This window comes from Capricornis sumatraensis, chromosome 3, assembly GCF_032405125.1.
Source record: "Capricornis sumatraensis isolate serow.1 chromosome 3, serow.2, whole genome shotgun sequence".
NCBI classification, from domain to species: domain Eukaryota; kingdom Metazoa; phylum Chordata; class Mammalia; order Artiodactyla; family Bovidae; genus Capricornis; species Capricornis sumatraensis.
Genome location: NC_091071.1, coordinates 80,889,711 through 80,914,090, shown reverse-complemented (window position 1 = coordinate 80,914,090; position 24,380 = coordinate 80,889,711). Strand labels below are relative to the sequence as shown.

The 24,380-nt window shown below is 37.6% G+C and overlaps 1 protein-coding gene and 1 non-coding gene across 2 annotated transcripts in view; both read right to left on the bottom strand.

Moving 5' to 3' along the window:
• Positions 1-895: 895 nt before the first annotated feature.
• Positions 896-24,380, bottom strand: part of PLA2R1 (phospholipase A2 receptor 1) — a 124,926-nt gene continuing 101,441 nt past the window's right edge. The window contains exons 21-30 of the mRNA XM_068969499.1: positions 16,982-17,099; positions 16,169-16,299; positions 15,697-15,841; positions 12,320-12,558; positions 10,067-10,235; positions 8,120-8,260; positions 7,129-7,245; positions 5,667-5,843; positions 2,881-2,913; positions 896-2,760 (exon numbers count right to left, since the gene is read on the bottom strand). Of these exons, the coding sequence (XP_068825600.1) occupies positions 2,546-2,760; positions 2,881-2,913; positions 5,667-5,843; positions 7,129-7,245; positions 8,120-8,260; positions 10,067-10,235; positions 12,320-12,558; positions 15,697-15,841; positions 16,169-16,299; positions 16,982-17,099 (1,485 nt within the window). The 3' untranslated portion in view covers positions 896-2,545. The remainder of the gene's footprint in view (positions 2,761-2,880; positions 2,914-5,666; positions 5,844-7,128; positions 7,246-8,119; positions 8,261-10,066; positions 10,236-12,319; positions 12,559-15,696; positions 15,842-16,168; positions 16,300-16,981; positions 17,100-24,380) is intronic.
• Positions 7,854-7,989, bottom strand: LOC138077310 (small nucleolar RNA SNORA21). Its single transcript, XR_011144758.1, has one exon. It is a non-coding gene; the product is annotated as a small nucleolar RNA SNORA21 (small nucleolar RNA).

Here is a 24,380-nt window from a genome sequence, read left to right as displayed (position 1 = left end):
GTGTTGGAGAAGACTCTTGAGAGTCCCTTGGACTGCAAGGAGATCCAACCAGTCCATCCTAAAGGAGATAAGTCCTGAATATTCATTGGAAGGACCGATGCCAAAGCTGAAGCTCCAATACTTTGGCCACCTGATGCAAAGAACTGACTCACTGGAAAAGACCCTGATGCTGGGACAGATTGAAGGCAGGAGGAGAAGGGGATGACAGAGGATGAGATGGTTGGATAGAATCACTGACTCAATGGACGTGAGTTTGAGCAAGCTCCGGGAGTTGGTGATGGACAGGGAAGCCTGGCAGGCTGCAGTCCATGTGGTCACAAAGTGTCGGAGTTGACTGAGCGACTGAACTGAACTGAGTTTGTGACCCTGCTGTTTTGTTTCTTTTCTTGTATAGCTATGAAGTCTAGCTCAGATGAACTCATGTACACCCGTGGCGGATTCATGTCAATGGATGGCAAAACCAATACAGTATTGTAAAGTAAAATAAAGTAAAAATAAAAATTAAAAAAAATAAAAATAAAAATAGTTGTGGAAGAAAGTTTTTTTAAAGTGCACATATATGAATAAAGCAGAATATCTCAGTACTTCTTATTTCTGTACTTTCATTAATGGTAAGCAGTGTGTGACCTGTCCATGGGGATGTGGTTTGATACTAAATATCAAAGTACAGAGCACTGATGCACAGTAGATTTTACCTGCAAAATCACTTTACTAATGACATACTTTGTCAAATTTTTATGTGTGACTGACTATTCACTTCAATATACCTTCACTGGAAGGATAGTTGATTAGCAGTTTTTAGCAAGACAACGGACAAGAACAGAACTTTAATTTCACTTGACAGATGATTAAATTGGGCTAAACATCTGGTTAGTCCAGGCCAGTTCTTCTTTTGAGTCATAAACATGCAACTGCCACATAATGTAATATCTTTAAAAAAAAGTCCCTGAACAAGCAAAATTATGGAAGTAGATGGTCTCAGCATGTAATGGCACAGCAGTAGCAAACAGCTGCTTTTGGGCTCTGTATTAATGTTTCAGGCCACAAAGACTTCATTCTTAGGCCACATTCTTCAAAATGTGTTTCTAATGATGACAGTTTTCCATGTAGAGGCTTATTACTACTTTCTCTTAGCTTCATCTTGTGGCTGTTTTCCACCAGTTTTGAGGCAGCTGGTTGTAATAATGAAAATGCACACTCTAGGGAGACTCTCCCAGTTTCTCTCTATCGTAGGCCCTTACTTAGTCTTCATACCCACCTGCTATTTTATTCTGTTTCTTGACTGCTTTACTGTTGGTTTTCCTTCATTAGAAACTAAGTGCTTACCCCAGTACCTCCAGTTTCTAAAATGGCTCTTGGTTCTTAACAGGAACTTGATAAACATTTATGTAATGAGTAAAGTTTTGAATATTGATTATGAAGTCTTTTTTGTTTATAAGAAATGAATGAAGGAAGACCAAGCCTGTGATTTTTAATTTATGGATTAGTATCATGCTTTTATTTTTTATTGACCACACTAACTAGTCCAATGCAAATGGAAGTGGTTCCCCCAAACCATAATTTACTAAATAAACTCTATACAGCAAAGGTATCTAGATTACTCTGGAGAGTAATTTTTTACTACTACTCATCACATCCTCTAGTCTCATTCTAATGAAACTGTAATTCAGATCTTTAACTTTTCCCCTTTAAATTCAAGTTACATTTTATATCTTTTGGTTGTTAGGAGTGGTATACACTTTATATCTTTAGTCTTAAATAAAGCTCATAAATTTTAAAAGTATTAAGATCTCAATATATTTCTTTGAGCTTATCTATACAGTTTTTTAAAAACTAACTTTGTTATCATTTAGTAATTGATGATTTTAGGTCACGTTGCATGGTTGCTTGTGAAAGTGTGCTACTAAAAGATCTTTACTATTTAAAGAAAGGTTATTTTTCTTTTCCTTTAGTTTGAGAAGACAGAACTAATAAAAATGAATGTCACCCTAAATATTAGTATAGAGTCCAGAACCTGTGAGTATTAAGCTGAGATATTAGTGTTTTGCAAATTCTGCTGTTAAACTGATTGAATAAAAACCAAACAAGAATCCTCTCAGAAGCCTTTTCTCTTTCTTCTACCAGTGGAGGACTTTAAAATTTGTTTTGCTTCCCATCCCCCTCTCTTTTCATGGAATGAGTATTGGTAAACATCTGAATAGATATCAAATTAGCTTAAAAATTCCCCAGAATTTTTGGTAAAAGCATATTAATGCAAAAACCATTATTCATGTTGGTTTGAGGGGTCTCATTTGGGAGTTTCTTTTAATAGTTCTTGTTTTCTGAATAATAAGCACTGTAAAATTTTCCCCTTTTAAGAATAGATCACAGTTTGAGGAAATAAATAAATGAACACCTATCTGATTTGGTTACAATTCAAAACCAGTAATCATTTTAAGAATAATGAAGATGGTGACACGATTCACATTATAGTGGCATCTGGTCTGTAAAGGAAAATACTCTTCTTTGCTCATTCTCACCGCCGTGACGTTCTCTCACTTCATTATTATTGGTCATTCTTCTCAAGATCAGAAATGAGAATATTTTCTTCTAAATGTACTGTACTAAAGTTGGCTGAAGGATAGTAAGGATTTCTAAACTGAGCAAGTCTCCTGAAGATAATGTTCCTGTGCTTGTACATGCAGAAAGAAAGTGTGGAAATTGCCAGAATCACTATCAGTGTCAGTGCTACTGTAAGAGGTATAATGCTGTGACTTGGTCCTGCAAGGAGATGAAAAAAGAAAACTTCAATGACAATGAAGTCAGATAGTTACTTTCACAAGTTACTTTCTATTTTATTTCTATGAAAAATCAAAATGTTCTCTACTGTTCCAAACCTACCTTTTCCTGGATGCTTCTTTACTGTGTGAATATCTAAAATAAAATACAAAGATATTGAGATGAAATTTTCCTTTTAATTCAGCAAAGTTATGTCGTTACTTCAAAAAATGATGGCCCATGGATCAAATCTGAGCACATGTTTTTATAAGTAATGTTTAATTAGAACTCAGCCATCTTTCTGTCGTCTTTGGCGGCTTTTTTGCTATAGTTGAAGTGTGACAGAGACCACATGGCTCCTATATCCTGAAATATTTACTATTCAATCCTTTACAAGAAAAATTTGCTGACCCCTGATTTATTTAATCATCAATATTAGTGCTCACAAAGACATATACTGCCTTTTTTAAGCTGAAGAATCCTCATCCAGTCTCAGCACTGTGCTGCAATAAAAATATGAGTGAAATATAGTCCCTGCCTACAAGGAACTCAGTTTTGTTGGGATCTGATGTGGAGTTGGTCCAGTGATGATAACCTCCAAAAATGAGTACCTTCTCATGTCTCAAGAATCTTGGGAAATGAGTAATAGCTCTTCCATTCAAAAAGTTTGAGGGTTCCTGTTTGAGGATCTTCTACTGAAAGAATATATCTTTTCCAAGTAGACTCTATATCAGAATTTGAACTCTGCTATTTTTGATCTAGGCAAAGATCCAGAGAATTATACAGGGAATGACCCAGAGAAAGAGCAGTAAAGGACTTGTCAGTGGAGGACTACTTGGTGCACTACTTAAAACCCATGAAGAAATGTCAACATTGTTACCAGTAACAAAAACACACTTATATATATGTATAAAACCTTGATTTTGCAATTTAAAAACAATACGGTATGATTTTACATAATATTATTGAAAATGTAGTATTGTGTATAGAAAAGTTATGACCAACCTAGATAGCACATTCAAAAGCAGAGATTTTACTTTGCCGACTAAGGTCCATCTAGTCAAGGCAATGGTTTTTCCAGTGGTCATGTATGGATGTGAGAGTTGGACTGTGAAGAAGGCTGAGCACCGAAAAACTGATGCTTTTGAACTGTGGTGTTGGAGAAGACTCTTGAGAGTCCCTTGGACTGCAAGGAGATCCAACCAGTCCATTCTGATGGAGATCAGCCCTGGGTGTTCTTTGGAAGGAATGATGCTAAAGCTGAAACTCCAGTACTTTGGCCACCTCATGTGAAGAGCTGACTCACTGGAAAAGACTCTGATGCTGGGAGGGATTGGGGGCAGGAGGAGAAGGGGACGACCGAGGGTGAGATGGCTGGATGGCATCACTGACTCGATGGATGTGAGTCTGAGTGAACTCCAGGAGTTGGTGATGGACAGGGAGGCCTGGCGTGCTGCGATTCATGAGGTCGCAAAGAGTCGGACACGACTGAGCAACTGAACTGAACTGAACTGAAGGATACTTTTCAAAGAAAGACTGATGAATGGGTATTCATTCTCAGGACGGAGGCAGTGGGCAGGTGTAGAAGGGACACATGGAGTCAGAAAATTTGGGTACTCCTCTCTGTGGCCTCAGTTTGGACAAGTACTTTTCTCATCTGTAACATGGGAATGTTGTATCTGTTTCACTGCCTTGAAAACTTGCCGTGAAGGATGAAAGAGGTGTCCTGTGTAGTACAGGAAACCTTAAAGATTTGAACAGACATGAGGTGTTTCTAATTTGTTCTTGATAGCTGAATGCTAGTGGTTGCTTGGGCACACTATTAGGTTAGCTATGTTTTCCACACAGAGCTGATACCCACACTTTTGGAACCTCAAACTTTGATTCCTATACCTACCAGTTTTTGCTTTTTCATTGCCAATATCTAATCAGTCACTAAAGACTGATGATTCTCTTTTCCATTTCCTCCCTCCATTTTTGTTCTGGTTCTAGGGCTCAAATTACAACCATCTCCCTTACATCCACTGTAGGTATCAACAGAGTACTTAGGGGTTCCGCGTGTCCTTCACCATGAAGTTCAGCTCTTTAACCCAGCACTCCCTGTGGATGGAGCCTACAGAAATATGCTTTTACCCCCATCACCACCTAATGTGGACTAGCCTTAAGTTCATTCTCTATTTCTGTCTTTCGTCTTACTGAAACGTTTCTCCAGTATTCTTTCCCTCCTCTATTCTCTTTATCTTTTACTATTCCAAAGCCTCATCCCCTCTCTAAAGTCTTCTTCAGGAGCCCAGACCACATCAATCCCCTGTTCTTTATAATACTCGCATCTGGAAACTGTTGTGATTATTATAAACATCTTCCACTGTCAATAATCCTTACTGTCTTAGAAATCTGTATCATTTGCAACTGACTAGAATTTTCTGGCTTATATTTCTAAATTTTTATCACCACAAAGATGAAGTTAAAATATGATTTATAACATACTGCCTTGCAGTAGAAAAACACATCTACTTATCCACAGTAAGGATACCTAGGCCTGAATTATATTTCCTGTGACCAAAAATGATACTTTAAAATTCTGAGTTGCAGTTGCCAGAATGAGAGTTGCTTGTTTACATTTCCAGCTCTATTTGCTTGAGGTAAAACTGCTTTTTTGTCCATTAATATAACAGCCAGATGACACAAGAAAGTCATAGTCTTTGAGTTGATTTATAATGATTTTTCTCTGCATATGAGAGAAAGCTGGTATGTTCTGTAAATTATTTGATGTAAAACAAGACAATAATGTCAGAATCTGTTTGAATACTCTCTGAATACCTGAATTTTAAAAGTTTTAAGTGTAAAGAGGTGGGTCAGCTTTAGTCAGGGTGGAATCAAATGAGGATTTACCTTTTAACTTTACCTACCTGCTTCCATTTTACATATAAATCCCTTTTTGTCTTGACACGAGGATAATTGCCACACTCCTTCAGGAATCTTCAGGGCAACACACAGATGGGGTTTGAAGTGGTCTACCTCTGGCTTCCGAATACCCCAGTTTGATTGATCTGTGGGAGTTCCATCAAACCACTTTATGGTTTCATCTGTGGAAAAAAAACGCTAACTTATTATGAATTACGTGCCTGGTTATCAAACATAATAAGTGTTGAATAAACCATAGAAAGCAGCCCCTAAATTTAATGAGACTCTCCTTATCTGAAGCATTCAATTCAGTAGGTGCAATCATGAGCTCATCATCAAGAGGTAGGTGTTAGTAAAGCTGTCTTGTGAACAACTCTCTTTACGGTAGATATGAGGTTCTAATGGTAGATACGAGTTCATTTGAGATATCATGTTTCTTAATATAACAGTTTGAATTTTAAAAGTTCTTTATCATTATAACCAACTTAAAGAAATCATTTGAAGTCCTAACATCTATGTCATTACAAAAGAGCTCACTTTTTAAAAGAATTTTACAGTGAGCTTCTTTAAAAAAGCAAGCCAGTGGTGTTCCACAGGGTGAAGATGCTGGTAGAATCTATTTGTGTGTAAGTGATAAGGAGGTGCCTTGTATGAAAAGGATTTAAAACAAGCAGTATAACTAAGCATACGTCTGTCAGCTTTTTTATTATCACCCTGTGCTAGAAGTTTTAAGCAGTATCTGTGATTGAAATACTTTTCTTTCCCAGTGTGGACCCATCCTCCACCTTGGTATACCCCTGTGACAAGTTCTCCATTCCAGTTTAAAGTAATTTTCTTTACAAGTACTTTCTTTGTTTAATTTATTTAGTTTTAATTGGAGGATTATTGCTTTACAATGTTGTGTTTGTTTCTGTCATATATCAACGTGAATCAGCCACAGGTATACATACGTCCCCTTTCTTCTGAAACAAGTACTTTCAATAACCATCAATAACGTAAAGAAAAAAAATCATACTCTCATCTAATTACAAACTCTGGCTTTTATGAGTAGCAAATAACAATTCTATTAGCACTGTTTATCACTGGGACGTTTCCATAACTCTATTGTGCTCTTATATGACATTTGGGAACCCAGGATATTTTAAAGTAAATATGGCTTTGATGTCTTATGACTAAGTCTGTGAACACAAAGTTCCAGTCAAACATCTTCATAATGTGAGATTAAGTATAAAATAAACTTGTTGTTTGTTTTCATTTTTGGTTTTCTGGGATTATTTCAGAGAACAAGAGGGCATAAAAAAAGGTTAGCAACGTTGTCTTTGGAAGAAATGGCTTTAGGATTTATGATATTTTTTCACAGCAAATGGGCCCAAGGAGAGCATTCTGGTTTGCAGATGTCATTTGCATCAACCTTGATCACTGTGTATTTATTTATGCCCTCTCCTCTTTTCTACCCATGTTACTTACTGTCACCATCAAACTGAGCATTCAGCCAAATCATCTGGACTGAAGAACGGAAAACTAAAAGCTCTTCTAGAAGAAAAGAGTTTTCAGCTTCATCTTTGATTGTTAAAAGATTAGAGCCTATAAAAGAGACAAGTAGCAAATGAATAAGTATTTGTGTATATATGTAAATATAATTAAAATAATTCATAAACCTCAGCCTTTGACACATATAAATCAATGTTAGAGCACTCCCTCAAACACCATACACAAAAGTAAACTCAAAATGTTTTAAAGACTTGAAGGTAAGATGTAACACCACTAAACTGCTAGAGGAAAGCATAAGCAAAATATTTTCTGACATAAATCATAGCAGTATTTTCTTAGGTCAGACTCCTAAAGCAAAAGAGAGAAAAACACTGTATACCAGAAACTAACACATTGTAAATCAACTATACTTCAATTAAAAAAAAGCTCAGGTTTTGAAAAGTGAAAATTTCCATTGTAAATAAGTAATTTTTGATTAAAAATTTAAAGGTAATATGACACATTAGAAGATGAACACTGGTACTTAAAGCATAGAATGTTAATTTGGGAGAACAGTTAAGATTCATATTCAGATACATTCAAAGGAAACACTTTCTTGGGAATGTGCAGTATCCTGAGACATCACCTTTGGTTTTTCATTGTATTCTGGACATATTAGCTGTAAATTCAATAATATTTACTTTTTCAATTTTTTTTTCCCACCTTGTCACACCACCGATTGAAGCAAAACAACACAACATGCTGCCACTTCACCCAAAAGCTGTGTTTTCACTCTGCCCTTTCTTGACAGCTCAGCGGGTCATTAGCAAAAGGCCCACTGAGTGCTTTTAAAAGAGGGTACTATTTCAATTATTTTTGTTTTGCTCCTAAAGTCACTGAATTATCAGACAAATGAAGAAATGACATTGTTTACTGAAATGTCAAGAAGGAACTCATTGAAAGCATTTTACCACCACAAAAGAATTACCTTTCTTTTTGCAAAATCCATGAGCAGCCTCAAAACTTGTACTGTCTAGGACTGTAGAAAAACTGTAGCAATTACTTTTGAATTTTATCCAGGGAATTGATGCTTCTGAGCACAACTCTAGGTGTCCAGACAATCTTGTTTCTATGAACAAAATCAGTTATGATTTCAGGGTGGTAACTGGGTTCATTTATTGAGATAAACATTGTATTACACTCTATGAAAGACCAAGATAAATATATGTAATGAGATTTTCATGATAATACTCTGAAAGAGTGGGTTTAATGTAAATGATCACAAGACTGAAATGGCTTATAGCATGTCTGACAGAAATAATCTTTACCTATACATAACAGGGTATATTAATGCATAGCTTCATAGGCTTAGTTTGGGTGCTATCTTTCATATTTACAATTAGGATTGGAAAAATGATTGGAAAAACTGGGGAATGAGATTCATAGAAATACTAGCAGCTGAATGAAGTTGACAAAAAGGCACTTCAGATGAACAAAATGTGTTCCATTCAGTGGTGAAGATTTAGTAAATCCTTACCTGCTAGTTAACTTATGAGAGAAAATAAATCATTCAATAAAGTATCATAACATAGCACAGCATAACACATCATAATATAACATCATAACAAAGTAACATGTCATATCATAACATATCATATTATGATATAACATGACATAACATAACACCACATATAACTTAAGTGGAATTTGGGATGGACTTAGCTTCAGAGGGCAAGCATGAGAGTCAGACACATCCATGCTGAGATCCTAGGTGTGTGGCTGTGGGTATGTTACCATCTTCCCCACACTCCCACACACATAAAAGAGAGTTAACAATAACATCCTTCTTACAACTTAAGAAGTTTAGGTGGGCTAGTGTCTAACAACTTAAGCACTCAGTAAATGCAGTGTTATTGAGAAAAGAAGGATAATTTTACAGTGTTTTAGAAGGAGAATTGGCTTTCCCAATATATGTGACTATCATTTACATTTTTGTCCTGAATTGTTTTGATCTGAAGTTATGTAATATGTGTGCTATTTGACTTACAGCATCCGGAGTATAAGTAAATACATGCACACTTACTAAATGAGAGATTAAAAAGAAACCAGTTAGTGTTAAGGAACTCTCTTTTTATATGCCAAAGCAATCAAAAGAAAAGGGCCCTGATTTAATGGGATAGATATGACATCAGAGATCAAGGAAACTTGGCTTCTACTCCAAGAAGTAGTTGTTAGACATCTATGAGATCTTCAGGAAGCTATCTAATGCTCTGAGTTTAAGTTTAATTTTTAAAGCTCACCTGGTTGGACAAGGTGACTTTTAAGTGTAATGAGATTTATTGTCATTATTACTATGTTTTATATTTGCATATAAGTATGAATATTATTACTATGATGATGATGGTTCTAGCATCTTATTAGTCTTGGACTTAAACAAGTCCTCAGTATTCAAGATCCTCCACACCTGCTCCTAATCCATGGTTCTAGCTTGATTTCTTACTTCTCTCACCATAAACCTGCCATGCAGGAAAATCCCAACACCAGCTTTACTTATACATGTCCAATCCTTTCTTCCTTCCATGTGTGCCCAGGCTTTTCTGCTCAGAGTGCCTTGCCATGCCCCAGAGTTTCCTGATTCCACCCATTCATCAAGACCAATCTCCACAGTCATGTCCTTCAAGAAACCTTTTTACTTTTCCCCAAGTGAATCTAATGTGTCCACTTTCTTGCTAACCCCCACAACGCTTGCTATGGTTCTTGTATCATTTGGTAGCCTGCCTCCTGTAACAGTTGTTTGTCTGTATATCACCTACCAGACCAAATCCTTCTTGAAGGCAGAGAATTCTTTCTACTTTCCCTCAAAGCTCCTGCTTAGCACAGTGCCTTGCATAGTACAGGTTCACAGCACATATTTCTTGAGTTGAATAGAACCTACTAGTGGGCACTTGACAAATGGCTCCTTGCAGATACGACTCGCAGGCTGTGCTACTCCAGCGTCCATGGGCGTCAGCAAAAACACAGTCGCCAAGGAAGGATGATTCATCGTCTTTCCAAAAAGTGAAGGAGGATTTGGTACCATCTGACCAGTAAAAATTAAGACCGTTCTGTGGAGAGAAATTGGACCATCATTTCCTTGCTGTGAATGCTGGTGGCGTCGGCCAGTGCTGTCTGAGCAGCCCTGAATTCACACATGGATTTTTATTTCCACTTCTAGACATATTTTAGGAAGCCTAGGACAGCTTGTGAGTATGGCCTAACAAAAAGGACTCTCTGACACAAGCAGTATCTTTTTTAGTTTTGGGGAATCCTTGGTTCCTGTCCATCAGATTCCCCAGTAAGCAGTCAGAGTGAAGCTGTACCATATCTTGTTCTTTATTGTTGTTTAGTCGCTAAGTTGTGTCCAACTTTTTTGTGACCCCATGGACTGTAGCCCGCCAGGCTCCTCTGTCCACAAGATTTCCCAGGCAAGAATACTGAAGCGGGTTGCCATTTCCTTCTTTAGGGGATCTTCCCAACCCAGGGATCAAACACGTGTCTCTTGAATTGGCAGGTGAATTCTCTACCACTGAGCTACCAGGGAAGCCCATTTCATTCTTTACACCAAAATAAATTTAAGATTGAGCCACAGGTTCAGTCCCTGGGTCAGGAAGATCCCCTGGAGAAGGAAACGACAACCCACTCTGGTATTCTTAATGTGGGAGATCCCATGGACAGAGGAGCCTGGCGGGCCATAGTCCATGGGCTTGTGAAAGAGTCAGATATGACTTAGCAGCTAAACAACAACAGCATCTACCGGTTCATGCATGTAGTTGAAAACATAAAAGTGCCAAAGAAAACTTGGCTGAATAGTTTATGCTCTTAACATGAGAAAAATCTTTCCATGTCTGATAAAATAATCCAGAGACCATAAAGCAAAATTGCCTACAGAAAGTTAACACATTCTGTAATACAATAAATGCAACAAACAGCCATGAAACACCATCCTTTCAGCTATCCTACTGGCAAGGATTAAAATTTTGACATACCCAGTGTTGACAAGGATGTGAAAAACTAGACGTTATCATATACTGTTGTTAGCATGTAAATTGTCACAAACTTTTGGAGGGCAATTTGGCACCATTGCTTGTTAAAATTTAAAGTGTACTTCACTTCTGGGGATTTACCCTACTTGTACAAGGATATTTGTTGTGCCTTGTTTGGAACTGTGAGAACTGGGAAGAACCCAAAAGTCCATTCACAGGAGAATGGTTCAATAAATTGTGGCATATCAGTATATGCTGCTGTCTCAAAGACTGTATCAGACTTTTATGAGCTGACACAGAAAGCTGTACAACCTATATTAATAAAAAGGCAAGGTTAAGGACAGTATATATATAGTATGAGCTCACTTATATTTAAAAAGAGTATACCTTTTAATATATTACATATATATATATGCATACACAGAAAATTTGTAAATGACATACAAGAAACTGTTTACAGTGATTGACTTTGAGGAGTGGAACTAGAGGTCAGGATTGAATAGGTTTACTTTTCATTATTTGAGTAACCACTTTCATTTAAAAAATATTATTTTCCAAACCATATCACTAGAGGGGAAAAATAACATACATTTTAAATTACAAGGAGTACTGAATTAATTAATGACCAAATTTCTAGGCAGGAGGCATGATTCATTTTTCTTGGGGATTCTTTAATTGCAGAAAATTACCCGAATTCAGGTGTTTGAGTTCAGGATGTATTCTCGTGCACATATGAGGCAGTATCCTGAAATTTCTCAGACATCTTCAGAGAACCTTTGAAGGGTATTAATTTCCAGAAATTAGGCAAGTAGTTATTTCCTCTAAAAAGGGACACCTTTATTTTGTAGTCATATGCTGCTCATAAGGTTGGTCAATAGTTATTGATGCTCATAGTATTAGCTGCTCAATCATGTCCGACACTTTGTGACCCCATGGACTATAGCCCGCCAGGCTGCTCTGTCCATGAATTCTCCAGGCAAAAATAATGGAATGGGTTGCCATTTACTTCTCCATTGTTCATAGGGTTGGTCAATAGTTATTGTATAATCCAATCACTCAAATGTTACATTTACTGTTATTTCGTGACTCTGTTTTTCTGTGGTAATGTCAGTGGCTATCTCACTAAAGAGGTAGATGTGAAACTTAAGGGATTTTAGGGAACCTACATCTTCAGTGAACAGTCCAATCCAGTGGGCATATCCCACCCGGTTAAGGATAACAGTGAGGAAAGACTGGTGGTACTGGTCTGTAATGCTGGCCAGTTCTGCTCCATGCATCAGGCAGGTTTTTAGTGCTGTATACCAAGTCATATTTGCATTAATTATTTTGTAAGTTCTGTTTCCATATTCTAAGGTATTAGGGATTGGATACATATCAGATGTATTTATACTGTGTCCAGAAGCATCTAGAACAAGAACAGAAACAAAAATTATTCATAGCATCTGGATGAGAATAGGGGAGGCGAAGCTTAGCATGGATCCCAGTACAATGATCCATACTATTGTTAACATCAGAGTTTTTCTTCCCAGAACTGACTACTTCAAACTGAAGACAGTATCTGTAAGTATAGGTGGCGCTAAAGGACAAAAACACTTAGAAATTTTAATGAATGAGTTTTTAAACATATATAAACATATACTGAATCATTTCTAGATTTCCTGTTTTTGATAATCCCTTGTCAAACTGACCACTTTTTGGTGAAACTGATAGTGACCTCATTAGGCAGGTTTAATTCTAAAATATAACACTATTAAACTTTTGAGACTGATAGTTGCTATCCTGTTTAATATTAATATAATTTCTAAAGAGAAGTTAAAAATAAGTTAATAAATGTTTAGAAATACATTACAGTTCTTATAAACCATTATTATTAATACGTCACCCCCTGTCAGAGTCAAGATTTATAAATGAAAAGACTAGGTTTTCCCACACATGATACTTGGTTCTTTGTGTTCATGAGTGGCTGTGATCAAGTGAAAACCAAGCTCGTGTGTTATACAAAGATGTTTCCTCTTTGATACACACATTTGCCATTTTGTTCTGTCCTATATTCAGGCTAAATTTAGGAATTCTAGAACACAAAGACGGTATTTCTGAACTGTCTGCTCTAAAGTAGCTGGGATTTCTCTCTGTATACTGGTTTCATCACATTTGGGGTGAAAAGGAGCACGGGGAGATGTAGACAGACCCAAAGCCCTGGGACTCAATCGCAGACCTGACCCTAAATGGCTTAGAGACCTTGGCCAGATTAGTCAGTCTCTCCAAACTTCAAACTTCTGGTCTGCGAGAGATGACTAAAGCCTTTGTTAGAAGTATGAGGGTAAAATTCAAGGAGATGTTTATGTGGAGCACTCGCTATAGGATGTGGAACTCAGCAGGCGCTCAGTAAGTGCTGCTTCTTGCCCTCCTCTCCTATTCTTGTCATACTCTCCCACATAAAAATGGCAGAGTGGGGACTTGACTTTTCCTGACTCTGTTACCTCAGTGTAGCAGTGATGCATATTGTAAAATCAAAGTGAAACAAATCTATTCACCAACTAAAATATTTTTTTACCAACTAAATTTTGATGGACCACACTTTCATCATCTGTTTTTCTTTGTTGAAGTTTGTTTACCAGCTGATGTACCAAGTCTAAACGTTAGTTATATAAAACTAATATAACACCAAAGTAGCTATTTAATAACAGTTATTAAAACTAAAGTAAAAAAAAATAAAACTAAAGCAACTGAAATTCTTTGTATGTGTGATTTCGTGCCATTTTAATTGACTCTCCCCCCACTGTCATGCACCTGTATTTTCACATATATGAATTTCTCGCTGTTATTGATTTCATCATTTCAAAACATAAGTGATTTTGAACACTACAATATGCCATCTGCTTCCCTGAGAAAGCTAGGTCCCCTGGAAACCAAATTCAAAATTGGGGGTCTTGATTTAGCCCTTGTCTCTCTTTTCATTTAGATATCTTTATTCTTTTGGGCAAATCAAACTCTTTAGGTTCTAAACCCAAGGCAAACACGTATTCATATGACAAATAAAGACGAGGAGCCAGAATTTGGATAGTCAGAATTTGTAGACCACAAGAACTTAATGTAGTTGAATAGTAATATAATAAAAACAGTAATAAGGAAAACAATAACTGTTTCTTAAACATATGCTGGAACTTGCTAAACATTGTATATATGTAAAGTCCATGAAATAATTATTATTCCATTTTACAGATGCAGAAATGAAGATTCAGAGAAGATGACAAACTTTACTGACAGTTTACTTACAGAGATGGGGTAGGAACCCAGGTGGTATTTGAACTCCACCACCACTGCTCTATACTGTCTCCAAAAACTCATATATATTCTTAGTTCCAGAAATATCAAAGAGAGAAAGTGGTTCAGAGAGTACTGAAAAGATCAACATTATTGTTAAATACAATGATTCTATTCCTATAATAAATATAACAATTCTATTCTTAGAATAGAAGAGAATCATTGTATTTAACCAAGAGACCTTGAATACGTTCCTTATTTTTCCTAAGCCTCAAGGTCCTCATCTGTAAAAGGGAGAGGCTTTTACCTACTTCATAGAATTGTTGTGAGGATTTTATGGCATAATACTTATAAAAATGAAGGCACAGTTCCAGGTGCATCTTAAGTGTGCAAGTAATGATATACTGATATTATTTTATTCCTACAAGGCTCTGCTCTTCTCATAATACTCTTCCTATAACTGATCTGATATCTTCTTTCAGTTCCTAACCACTACTATGCTTAAGTGATAACTGTGAACTAGGAAATAGGGTTTTCCTGAAACTGCTTTTATGAGGATGGTTGATACTTAGTAGGATCAAAGAGTTTGCATGTATGTAACACTAAGAGGTATAATTCACATTCCAAGTAAGCATGTATATCCTCGGCTGCCTACAGTTCCACACAGCTCTAGATACAGACAATGGCCTTCTAGGGAAGCCTGGGACTGGGTAAAAGCAAGAGATGTGAGCTCTTGTTCATTGTTATTTTTATTGCTCAAGGTCACTTAGAGTGCATCTATACCACTCACTGTCCCCACTGGCTGCTTGTAGCACTATAGCTCTGGTATTTCATACCGGAAGTCACTGGGCGTTCTGATAATCAGACCTAGAAAAGTGCTGCTTGCCATGTTTAGCCACAGATACCATTTTAGGATTCCTAAAAAGGAATTAGGTAGTGAGTTGGCTTATTTCCTTGACTCTTTTCCAATAATTTTTCAATGTCTTGTTAATAATCTGAACAGACCCAATCCTACAGCAAGCAGTAAAACCTTTTAAAATGACCAAAATGAATGCATAAACTTGGTCATCACTCAAGTGGTCTCTGGAGTCCTTAGAACCCCACTAGCGGGCACAGCCCTGAGGTAGCGGAGATTAAATGACCATATTTGTGTAAAGCTCAAAGAATAAGTGCTGGCGCTATTAGCTATGAAACTATCATTTATACAGTGTGTAAACAAATGTGGAAGAGAAGAGTGGGCCATGGAAATGAAAGGAATAAAAAAGCAAATATTTCTTACCCTGCATTTTTTCACAAACAAACCCATAAGCTTCTCTACAGTCTTCAAAATACCATTTTCCAGTGAAATGAAAATTAGGATTATTTGACAGCAAGCCACAGAGAGGAGTGCGTTTTTGAACTTCAGTGGTGTTGTGATTTGGAATCTTCAAAAAAAATACATGTTTAAAAAAATGGTAACATATAACATTATTATAACACTGACATTTTTATTAAGAACATAATTTTAAAAATTCAAACACTATTATTCCTTTATTTGCACTTAATAAACTTGTTCACAAATCACTTTATAACCCACAAAATAAATAAATATTGTGATGAGTAATTACATCTATGGAATGCATGAAAATTATATGAAATTACATTATTAAAAATATATTGACAACAAACTAATAAAAATAAAACTTCAGTAAACAAGGATCAAATAAGATCTCTTGCTAAAATGACTGATAAAAATAATTCTTAAAACTTACATTTATTGTATCAAATGGAGACCAATTAGAATATGATACAGGCCTTCCATTTAGCCATTTTTCATAATCATCATTTTGTAACCCTATCCACACATTAGTGGTATGGCCAAAAAGATTCATGGTAATGAAAGCTGAAAAATAAGAATACATTAGCAAATTTAATACACATAAACCATGTGGATAATCATCACATTCTGTTTATAGCTATGATTTTATTTAAATGACAGCAAAACTTAATTACTAATCAATTGTAGGAATTCATTACTTTGTCCTTATTAAGGTAATACAGTCTCTTTCATTTTTATTCAGCTTAAATTGACAGAAATTAGCTGGCTAAACCTGGAATTTCATCATATCATTAACAAAACAATTTTCAATGTTCATTCAATGTCTTCCTAAGCAAAAGAGGGCTAATCGCTTATGCTTAAACTATACAATTATTGCCTAAATAGCAAATAAAAGTATGTAGGGATCTAAAAGAATCTGAAAAACTATACCATGCAATTATAATAGACTTTACCTCAGATTATTTTAGCTATTTTGAAATACTGATCATAAGTATGTCTTTATTCTTTCCATTACTCCTGGTGAGACAAAAAGCTCTGAAAAATCAGCAGTTTCTAAGCAATGGAGTGTACTAACTTTTACAGATATCATGATATAAACCATATAGGTCACACTGAAAAGTTAGTGTCACCAGCAACATAATAATTAAAATGTTGGTTTGGAAAGGTTAGTATTTCAGAGAAATGTTTTAATAGACACTTCAGTAAAAACGGCGGCTTTTGCCTGATTGAACATTGAGTACGCTACCTTGTTCCACCTCATTTTCAATGGCAACCAGTGTCCCCCCTTCTTCAACACAAAACTCTTGAGCAGATGTCCAGTTCTTCCAGTCACTTGGGCCTTCAGGGATTTTCAGCAAAAGGCACTATAAAAATGTCCCCAAAAGCATTCATTTCCATATTTTTCTAAGTGAATTAAAAGTTTCCTAAACACACCGAGGATCAGCTTTGAAGATTCTCTATGATTTTCTTGGACAGAAGTGACTCTTTTTTTTTTTTTTTTCCCAGCTACTCGAAAGGTGTGAAAGCAAAACCAAGAGGACCAGCTTTCAGGGTGAGTCAGGCCTTCTGTGCATTTGCATCAGGCAGCCTCAGAGACAGCGATGTGTTTTGTCGTGCACAATGTCAGAACAATGTCTTCTGCTCAGTGAAAACTAGGATTCCTTCTGAAAAGAAGCCAGCCTCACTGCAGAGTTGACGGGAGGATTTCATCTAAAAAATTTTTTTCGGTGGCAGTTAATATGTTCATTTGATTTTATTTACAAATACGCTCTCTCACTTTTCAGTGAGAGAGGAATCCTGGGGATGCAGACCACATCAGGTATTTAAAGTCCCTAAATACTTGGAGTCAGCCATGTGGTCCAAAAGTCAGTGAGGAAGAGCGGGAAAAGAAAAGAATGAGCCAAAGGGAAGAAAAGCAAAAGCAGGACCAAGAAAGCCTAGGAAGGAGAAACCGAAGGGAGGGGCACAACAGTGTCCAGTGGAACTCAAAAAGAAGGCTGTGGGCTCAATTCCAGAAAAATAAACAACCCAATCAAAAAATGGGCCAAAGAACTAAATAGACATTTCTCCAAAGAAGACATAGAGATGGCTAAAAAACACATGAAAAGATGCTCAACATCATTCATTATTAGAGAAATGCAAATCAAGACCACAATGAGGTACCACTTCACACCAGTCAGAATGGCTGCGATCCAAAAATCTGCAAGCAATAAATGCTGGAGAGGGTGTGGAGAAAAGGGAACCCTCTTACACTGTTGGTGGGAATGCAAACTAGTACAGCCACTATGGAGAACAGTGTGGAGATTCCTTAAAAAATTGCAAATAGAACTACCTTATGACCCAGCAATCCCACTGCTGGGCATACACACCGAGGAAACCAGAATTGAAAGAGACACATGTACCCCAATGTTCATCGCAGCACTGTTTATAATAGCCAGGACATGGAAACAACCTAGATGTCCATCAGCAGATGAATGGATAAGAAAGCTGTGGTACATATACACAATGGAGTATTACTCAGCCATTAAAAAGAATTCATTTGAATCAGTTCTGATGAGGTGGATGAAACTGGAGCTGATTATACAGAGTGAAGTAAGCCAGAAAGAAAAACACCAATACAGTATACTAACACATATATATGGAATTTAGAAAGATGGCAATGACGACCCTGTACGCAAGACAGCAAAAAAGACACAGATGTGTATAACGGACTTTTGGACTCAGAGGGAGAGGGAGAGGGTGGGATGATTTGGGAGAATGGCATTCTAACGTATACTATCATGTAAGAATCGAATCGCCAGTCTATGTCTGACGCAGGATACAGCATGCTTGGGGCTGGTGCATGGGGATGACCCACAGAGATGTTATGGGGAGGGAGGTGGGAGGGGGGTTCATGTTTGGGAACGCATGTAAGAATTAAAGATTTTAAAATTTTAAAAAAAAAAGAAGGCTGTGGGGTTTGGCAGTGAGAGCTGCCTGTTACTCAGGAGAGAATCACGTCTGTGGCATGGCAGGGGCTACTCATTATGGAACAAGAGGTATGGAATGGTAACTGCTAGGCAGAGTAGGCAAGGTGAAGAAAAGCACCTCCTCACTGAACTCTGTGAAGTTTAACCATGATAGTCAAGCTATATGGAATCAGAGGAGAGGAGATAGAAGGGTAGAAGAGAAAGCCTTAGGCAAAGTTCCAGAGAAGTCGGGAAAGACTTTCTGCAAAAAATATTCCGTGTGGATTATTCTTTCATCAACGAACATAGCCATCCCCGCTCAGTGACGAGTCTGAGCGTGAGATCTGCCACTGAGAAAATCCCAGCTACAACAGTATTCTAGGTTAATGTGGCACCCTGCACTTGAGAGAGCATCCTACCCCATCCTTCTTTAATATCTAAATGTATCAGTCCCTCATCCTTTCCCTACCATCATAAACTCCTTAAAAAGCAGAGACTAAATGTTGCTCCTCTTTGAACATCACAACTAAGAAGGTCTTCAATAAATATTTATGGAACAAGATAAAAGCCAATAGACCCTGAAATGATTGTGAAGTGACATTCTGAAGATTCTAGATTTAATCCAGTGGTTCTCAAACAAGACCATTTTGCTCCTTAGATTATATTTTGATAATGTCTGGAAACATTTTGGATGTCATGGTTCAGATAGGGTTGGGCAGGTGGGGAGCATTGCTATTGACATCTAGTGAGTAGAGACCAAGGATGCTGCTAAACATTCCATAACGCGCTGGTCAGTGTCCTGAACTGAACTGAACTGAAGTCACTCAGTTGTGTCCGACTCTTTGCGACCCCATAGACTTAGCTTACCAGGCTCCTCTGTCCATGGGATTCTCCAGGCAATAGTACTGTAGTGGATTGCCATTTCCTTCTCCAGGGGATCTTCCCAACCCAAGGCTCGAACCTGGGTCTCCCGCGTTGTAGACAGACGCTTTACCATCTGAGCCACCAGGGAAGTCTTATCCAGACCCTAATGTCAATACTGCTCAGGTAATTCTTTTCAGAACTCAGTTCTGAACATGTCGCCCTTTAAACCCTTCAGGGATTTTCCACTGTTCTTAGGACAAAAACCAGAAACCCTGATCTAGCATGAAGTTGAGCTGCCAACCAAGACAGGAAGTACATTTCCACTTTTTCTGATCCTCTTTACCTGTTTGCTTCACAAAGAAATGGAACTGGCTTTAAAGGATTTTAATTTTATAACAACTATCCTTTTATCTATTTCCTTTCATTCTGTCTCTTTCCTCTAATTATGAATTCCAAAGAGTGGCACATACTAATTATTAGGAAGTCTTATCATTTAATGCAAATTCACCTTGTGTTCAGATAGTCACACTAATGAACCATTCATAAATACCAGTGAACCTCAGGTTCATTTAGCTCAATAAATCTCTCCAGAAAACACACACACACATACCCTCCCTCTTCCCACCCAGCCTCACCACTGCCCTGTTTGCTTCAGCCAACTGAGGCTTGACTAGCTTGACTATAGGAGTGTAGCCTCCCATTACCATAACTTCATTGTATCTAAAAATATAACATGCTTACTAACACACTTTGAAATTGTGTCACTAATAATTAAAGCAAAGTAGCAAATGAAGTACAACACCCTTAATTTTAAATTGTTTATTTACTTACTGCTTTCCAAAATGTGATCAAGTTTAATGCGTCTCTGATTATTGATGTGAAGTAAGGATATGACTGAAGTGACTTAGCAGCAGCAGCAGCAGCAGCAAGGATACCTTACTGTATTCTAAACAACTTTTGCATATAAAACTCTTTTTTTGCTCTCCAAGTCATTTCCAGCTCAAAATGTGAAAATGGAATTCATGATCTTTCTCCCAAATTTGGTCCTTTTTCAGTGTTCTTACTGATGTTGAATAGCATAGTCAGTTATGCTTAACTGCTATAGTTTCAGTTAAGTCTAAAACCTGAGATCATCTGACTCTTTAGTCACCTCCATCACCCCTTCGGTACTACCATCTCGACATCCCATTTCTGAGTCCTTCACCGTCTCCTGTTCCCACTGCCCCACCATGATCTTAGCCCCAGGGACTTACCTCTTGTCTGGACGAGTGCAATTGCCTCCTAACAGCTCTTCCTTTCTGCCCCCTTGCCTTTCTTGGCTCTAGTTTTGGCACTGCAGCCTGAATGTGCATGTGCTCACTCAGCCATGTCACATGCTTTGGGCACTGCGCTTTGGGGTTTCCCGCTACTCTTAGGATAAAACCAGGAACTCAAACACAATAGCACCCTTGCCTGCTTCTTTTGTCTCACTTTCTATATTCTAGTTCTCTATGCTTCTTTTATTTTCTTCAATATATCACATTCCTTCTCATCACAGGTCTTTAGCACATGTTGTTTCCCTTACTTTTGATGCTTCCTGTCCTTCTGACTGCCTCAGTTAGGTCTTCCTGTTATATACTTCTATGGAACTAACTCTCCATCACTTATGCCAAAGTTGTAAATTAGAGTTATTTTCCTGATTGATTTACTAATGTTTTGTCCCCTCTAGCCTATAAGCTCTAAGAGAGAAGGGACTGTATTTGTTTTCCCTCACCACTGAGTTACCAATATGCAACACAGTTAAATGGAATGAATGAAAAAAGTGCTAGAATTTGAATAATTTAAAAAAGGAGAACATTTTCTTTAAAGGAAGAACTATGCTATGCATAAAATGAAACACTGGCTAATCTAAAACTAGGTGGTAATCTAAAAGTAGATGGTCTTGAATCTTCATTGGAAGGACTGATGCTGAAACTGAAACTCCAATACTTTGGCCCCCTGATGTGAAGAACTGACTCATGGGAAAAGACCTTGATGTTCGGAAAGATTGAAGGCAAGAGAAGAAGAGTATGGCAGAGGATGAGATGGTTGGATGGCATCACCAACTCATTGGACATGAGTTTGAGTAAGCTCTGGGAGATGGCGATGGATTGGACAGGGAAGCCTGGCATGCTGCAGTCCGTGGGGTCACAAAGAGTTGGACACGACTGAGCGACTGAACTGAACTGAGATGGTACAAAGCAGCCATCACTACTAAATCCAGGTCCTTGAATAAAACATATAAGTAGAAGCACAACAGTTAGTCTGATACACACACATACACACAAAGAATGTCTTCCTCTTATACACAGCTCTGCTGTGCCAAATTTCTTACATGACTCACTCTTCCTGGGATAATCCCTGGTCAAGCCTCTTTTACATCATCAAACATGAAGAAAATAAGGTATGAGACATGAGAAAAGCCACAACTTCTGCTGTCTCAGTTTTGAAACTCTTAATGGTAAATAGCATTTTTTTCCTTAAAAATAACCAGTAAGAGTTAGTCCTAGGAACTAACAAGCAAGAAGCACAGTTTAGTGAAACATATTGATATTATTTAGAACTCTGAAGTGAGTAATGTCTATCATTGCTGTCTCAATTTTGCTTCTGTAGCTTTTTTGTTATTCAGAACTATCCCCACTGGGCTTTCCACTCCTCTCAACCATTAATTCTCCTCTTTCCAGCTTTTCTAATGATCTTATAAACCCATTTATTCTGAAGTGGAGGTGACAGATGAGGCAACCTCAGAAATATTTCCCATAAAAAACATAAAGGAAAGTGTTAAGGCAAAGGAATAAGACTCTAGTGGTGGGATTTTAGCCATTAATATGCAGAGGAGGGTACTGTGGGTGGGAAGACACACCTGGGGACCCTGAAACCTCATCCTGTAACAAGTCACTTCTCATGAAGCCTGCTGTGACCATATCCTTAGTAATCAAATCCTCTGAATGGTTCCAAGACTCAACTGTACAACTGTTGCATTGCTGGGGAAATTTGGCCACACATTAGAATAACCGAGGGAGCTTTTCAAAAATGCTAATGCCTGGATCCAAGCAGATCAATTAAATCAGAATCTTTAGGATGTCATCTGCTGCTGCTAAGTTGCTTTCAGTCGTGTCCAACTCTGTGCGACCCCATAGACGGCAGCCCACCAGGCTCTGCCGTCCCTGGGATTCTCCAAGCAAGAACACTGGAGTGGGTTGCCATTTCCTTCTCCAATGCATGAAAGTGTAAGTGAAGTCGCTCAGTCGTGTCCGACTCTTAGCGACCCCATGGGCTGCAGCCCACCAGGCTCCTCCATCCATGGGATCTTCCAGGCAAGAGTACTGGAGTGGGGTGCCACTGCCTTCTCTGCTGTCACCTGCACCATAATCTTTTCAGAAAGCTTACCCGGTGATTCTAAGTATTCAATCAGAGCTATAAACCACGAATCTAGCTATTAGTTATCAATAAAGATTAAAAATAGCCCCTGAGCTAAACAAGGGTGTTTTAATCCTGCTCCACAGTTAGCCTCAGAAAGCCCTTCTCCCCTCATGATTGTGTTTGTGCTTTACTCATGCACCTTTGTATTCTTTCAAAGGAAGCATTCAGTTATTCTTTTTGCCCTAGGTCTGCAGCACATTACTGTACCTTGCCTGTGTGTGTATATATTCCTCATGTTTACACTCAAGGAAACATGGAATAGAGCTAATCTGTGTAGATAAGAAGTTTAGGAAAAGGACGATGGCCAAAAACTACCATTGTAAGCTTCTAAGAATTATTTCTGCAATGCCAAGTATATGACTTGTTATGATTTGCCTTAAAATATTCTTTATTTATATATGGGAGGGATTATGATTAGTAGCTAGAAGAGTTTTATTCATGCTTTGGGACTGCCCACTCTCTGGATCAAAAATGTGACTCTGAGGCAAGAAAGGCATTCCTTTGTGGTGGCTCCCTTCAGAGCACTCTACTATATACTTGTTTTAATAGTTGTTAAAAAGTTTCAGGTGTAAGAATTAACTAAAAATGGACTAAAACCTAAGTGCAAAAGCTAAAACTATAAAGCTTTTAGAAGAAAGCATAAGGTAAGTATTTGTGACCTTGGATTTAACAACATATCCCTTAGATATGACACCAACAGTGTGAGCAACAGAAAAAAAATCAGATAAATTGGACTTCATTAAAATTAAAAACTTGTATACATCAAAGGACATTATCAATAAAGTAAAAAGACAACCTAAAGAATGAGAGAAAATACCTACAAAACATATATCTGATAAGGGTTTTATATCTAGATTATATAAAGATCTCCTACAACTCAATAATGAAAAAACAACCCAAATAAAAAGTGGGCAAAAGAGTTGAACAGACATTTTTCAAAGACAATATATAATTGGTCAATAAGCACAGGAGAAGACGCCCAACATCATTAGTCATGAGGGAAATGCAAATCAAAACGACAATGAGATAACACTAGACTTAGTATTGGCAGTCTATTTCTGCTTTATTGACTATGCCAAAGCCTTTGACTGTGTGGATCACAATAAACTGTGGAAAATTCTGAAAGAGATGGGAATACCAGACCACCTAACCTGTCTCTCGAGAAACCTCTATGTAGGTCAGGAAGCAACAGTTAGAACTGGACATAGAACAACAGACTGGTTCCAAATAGGAAAAGGAGTATGTCAAGGCTGTATATTGTCACCCTGCTTATTTAACTTATATGCAGAGTACATCATGAGAAACGCTGGACTGGAAGAAGCACAAACTGGACTGGAAGAAGCACAAGCTGGAATCAAGATTACCGGGAGAAATATCAATAACCTCAGATAT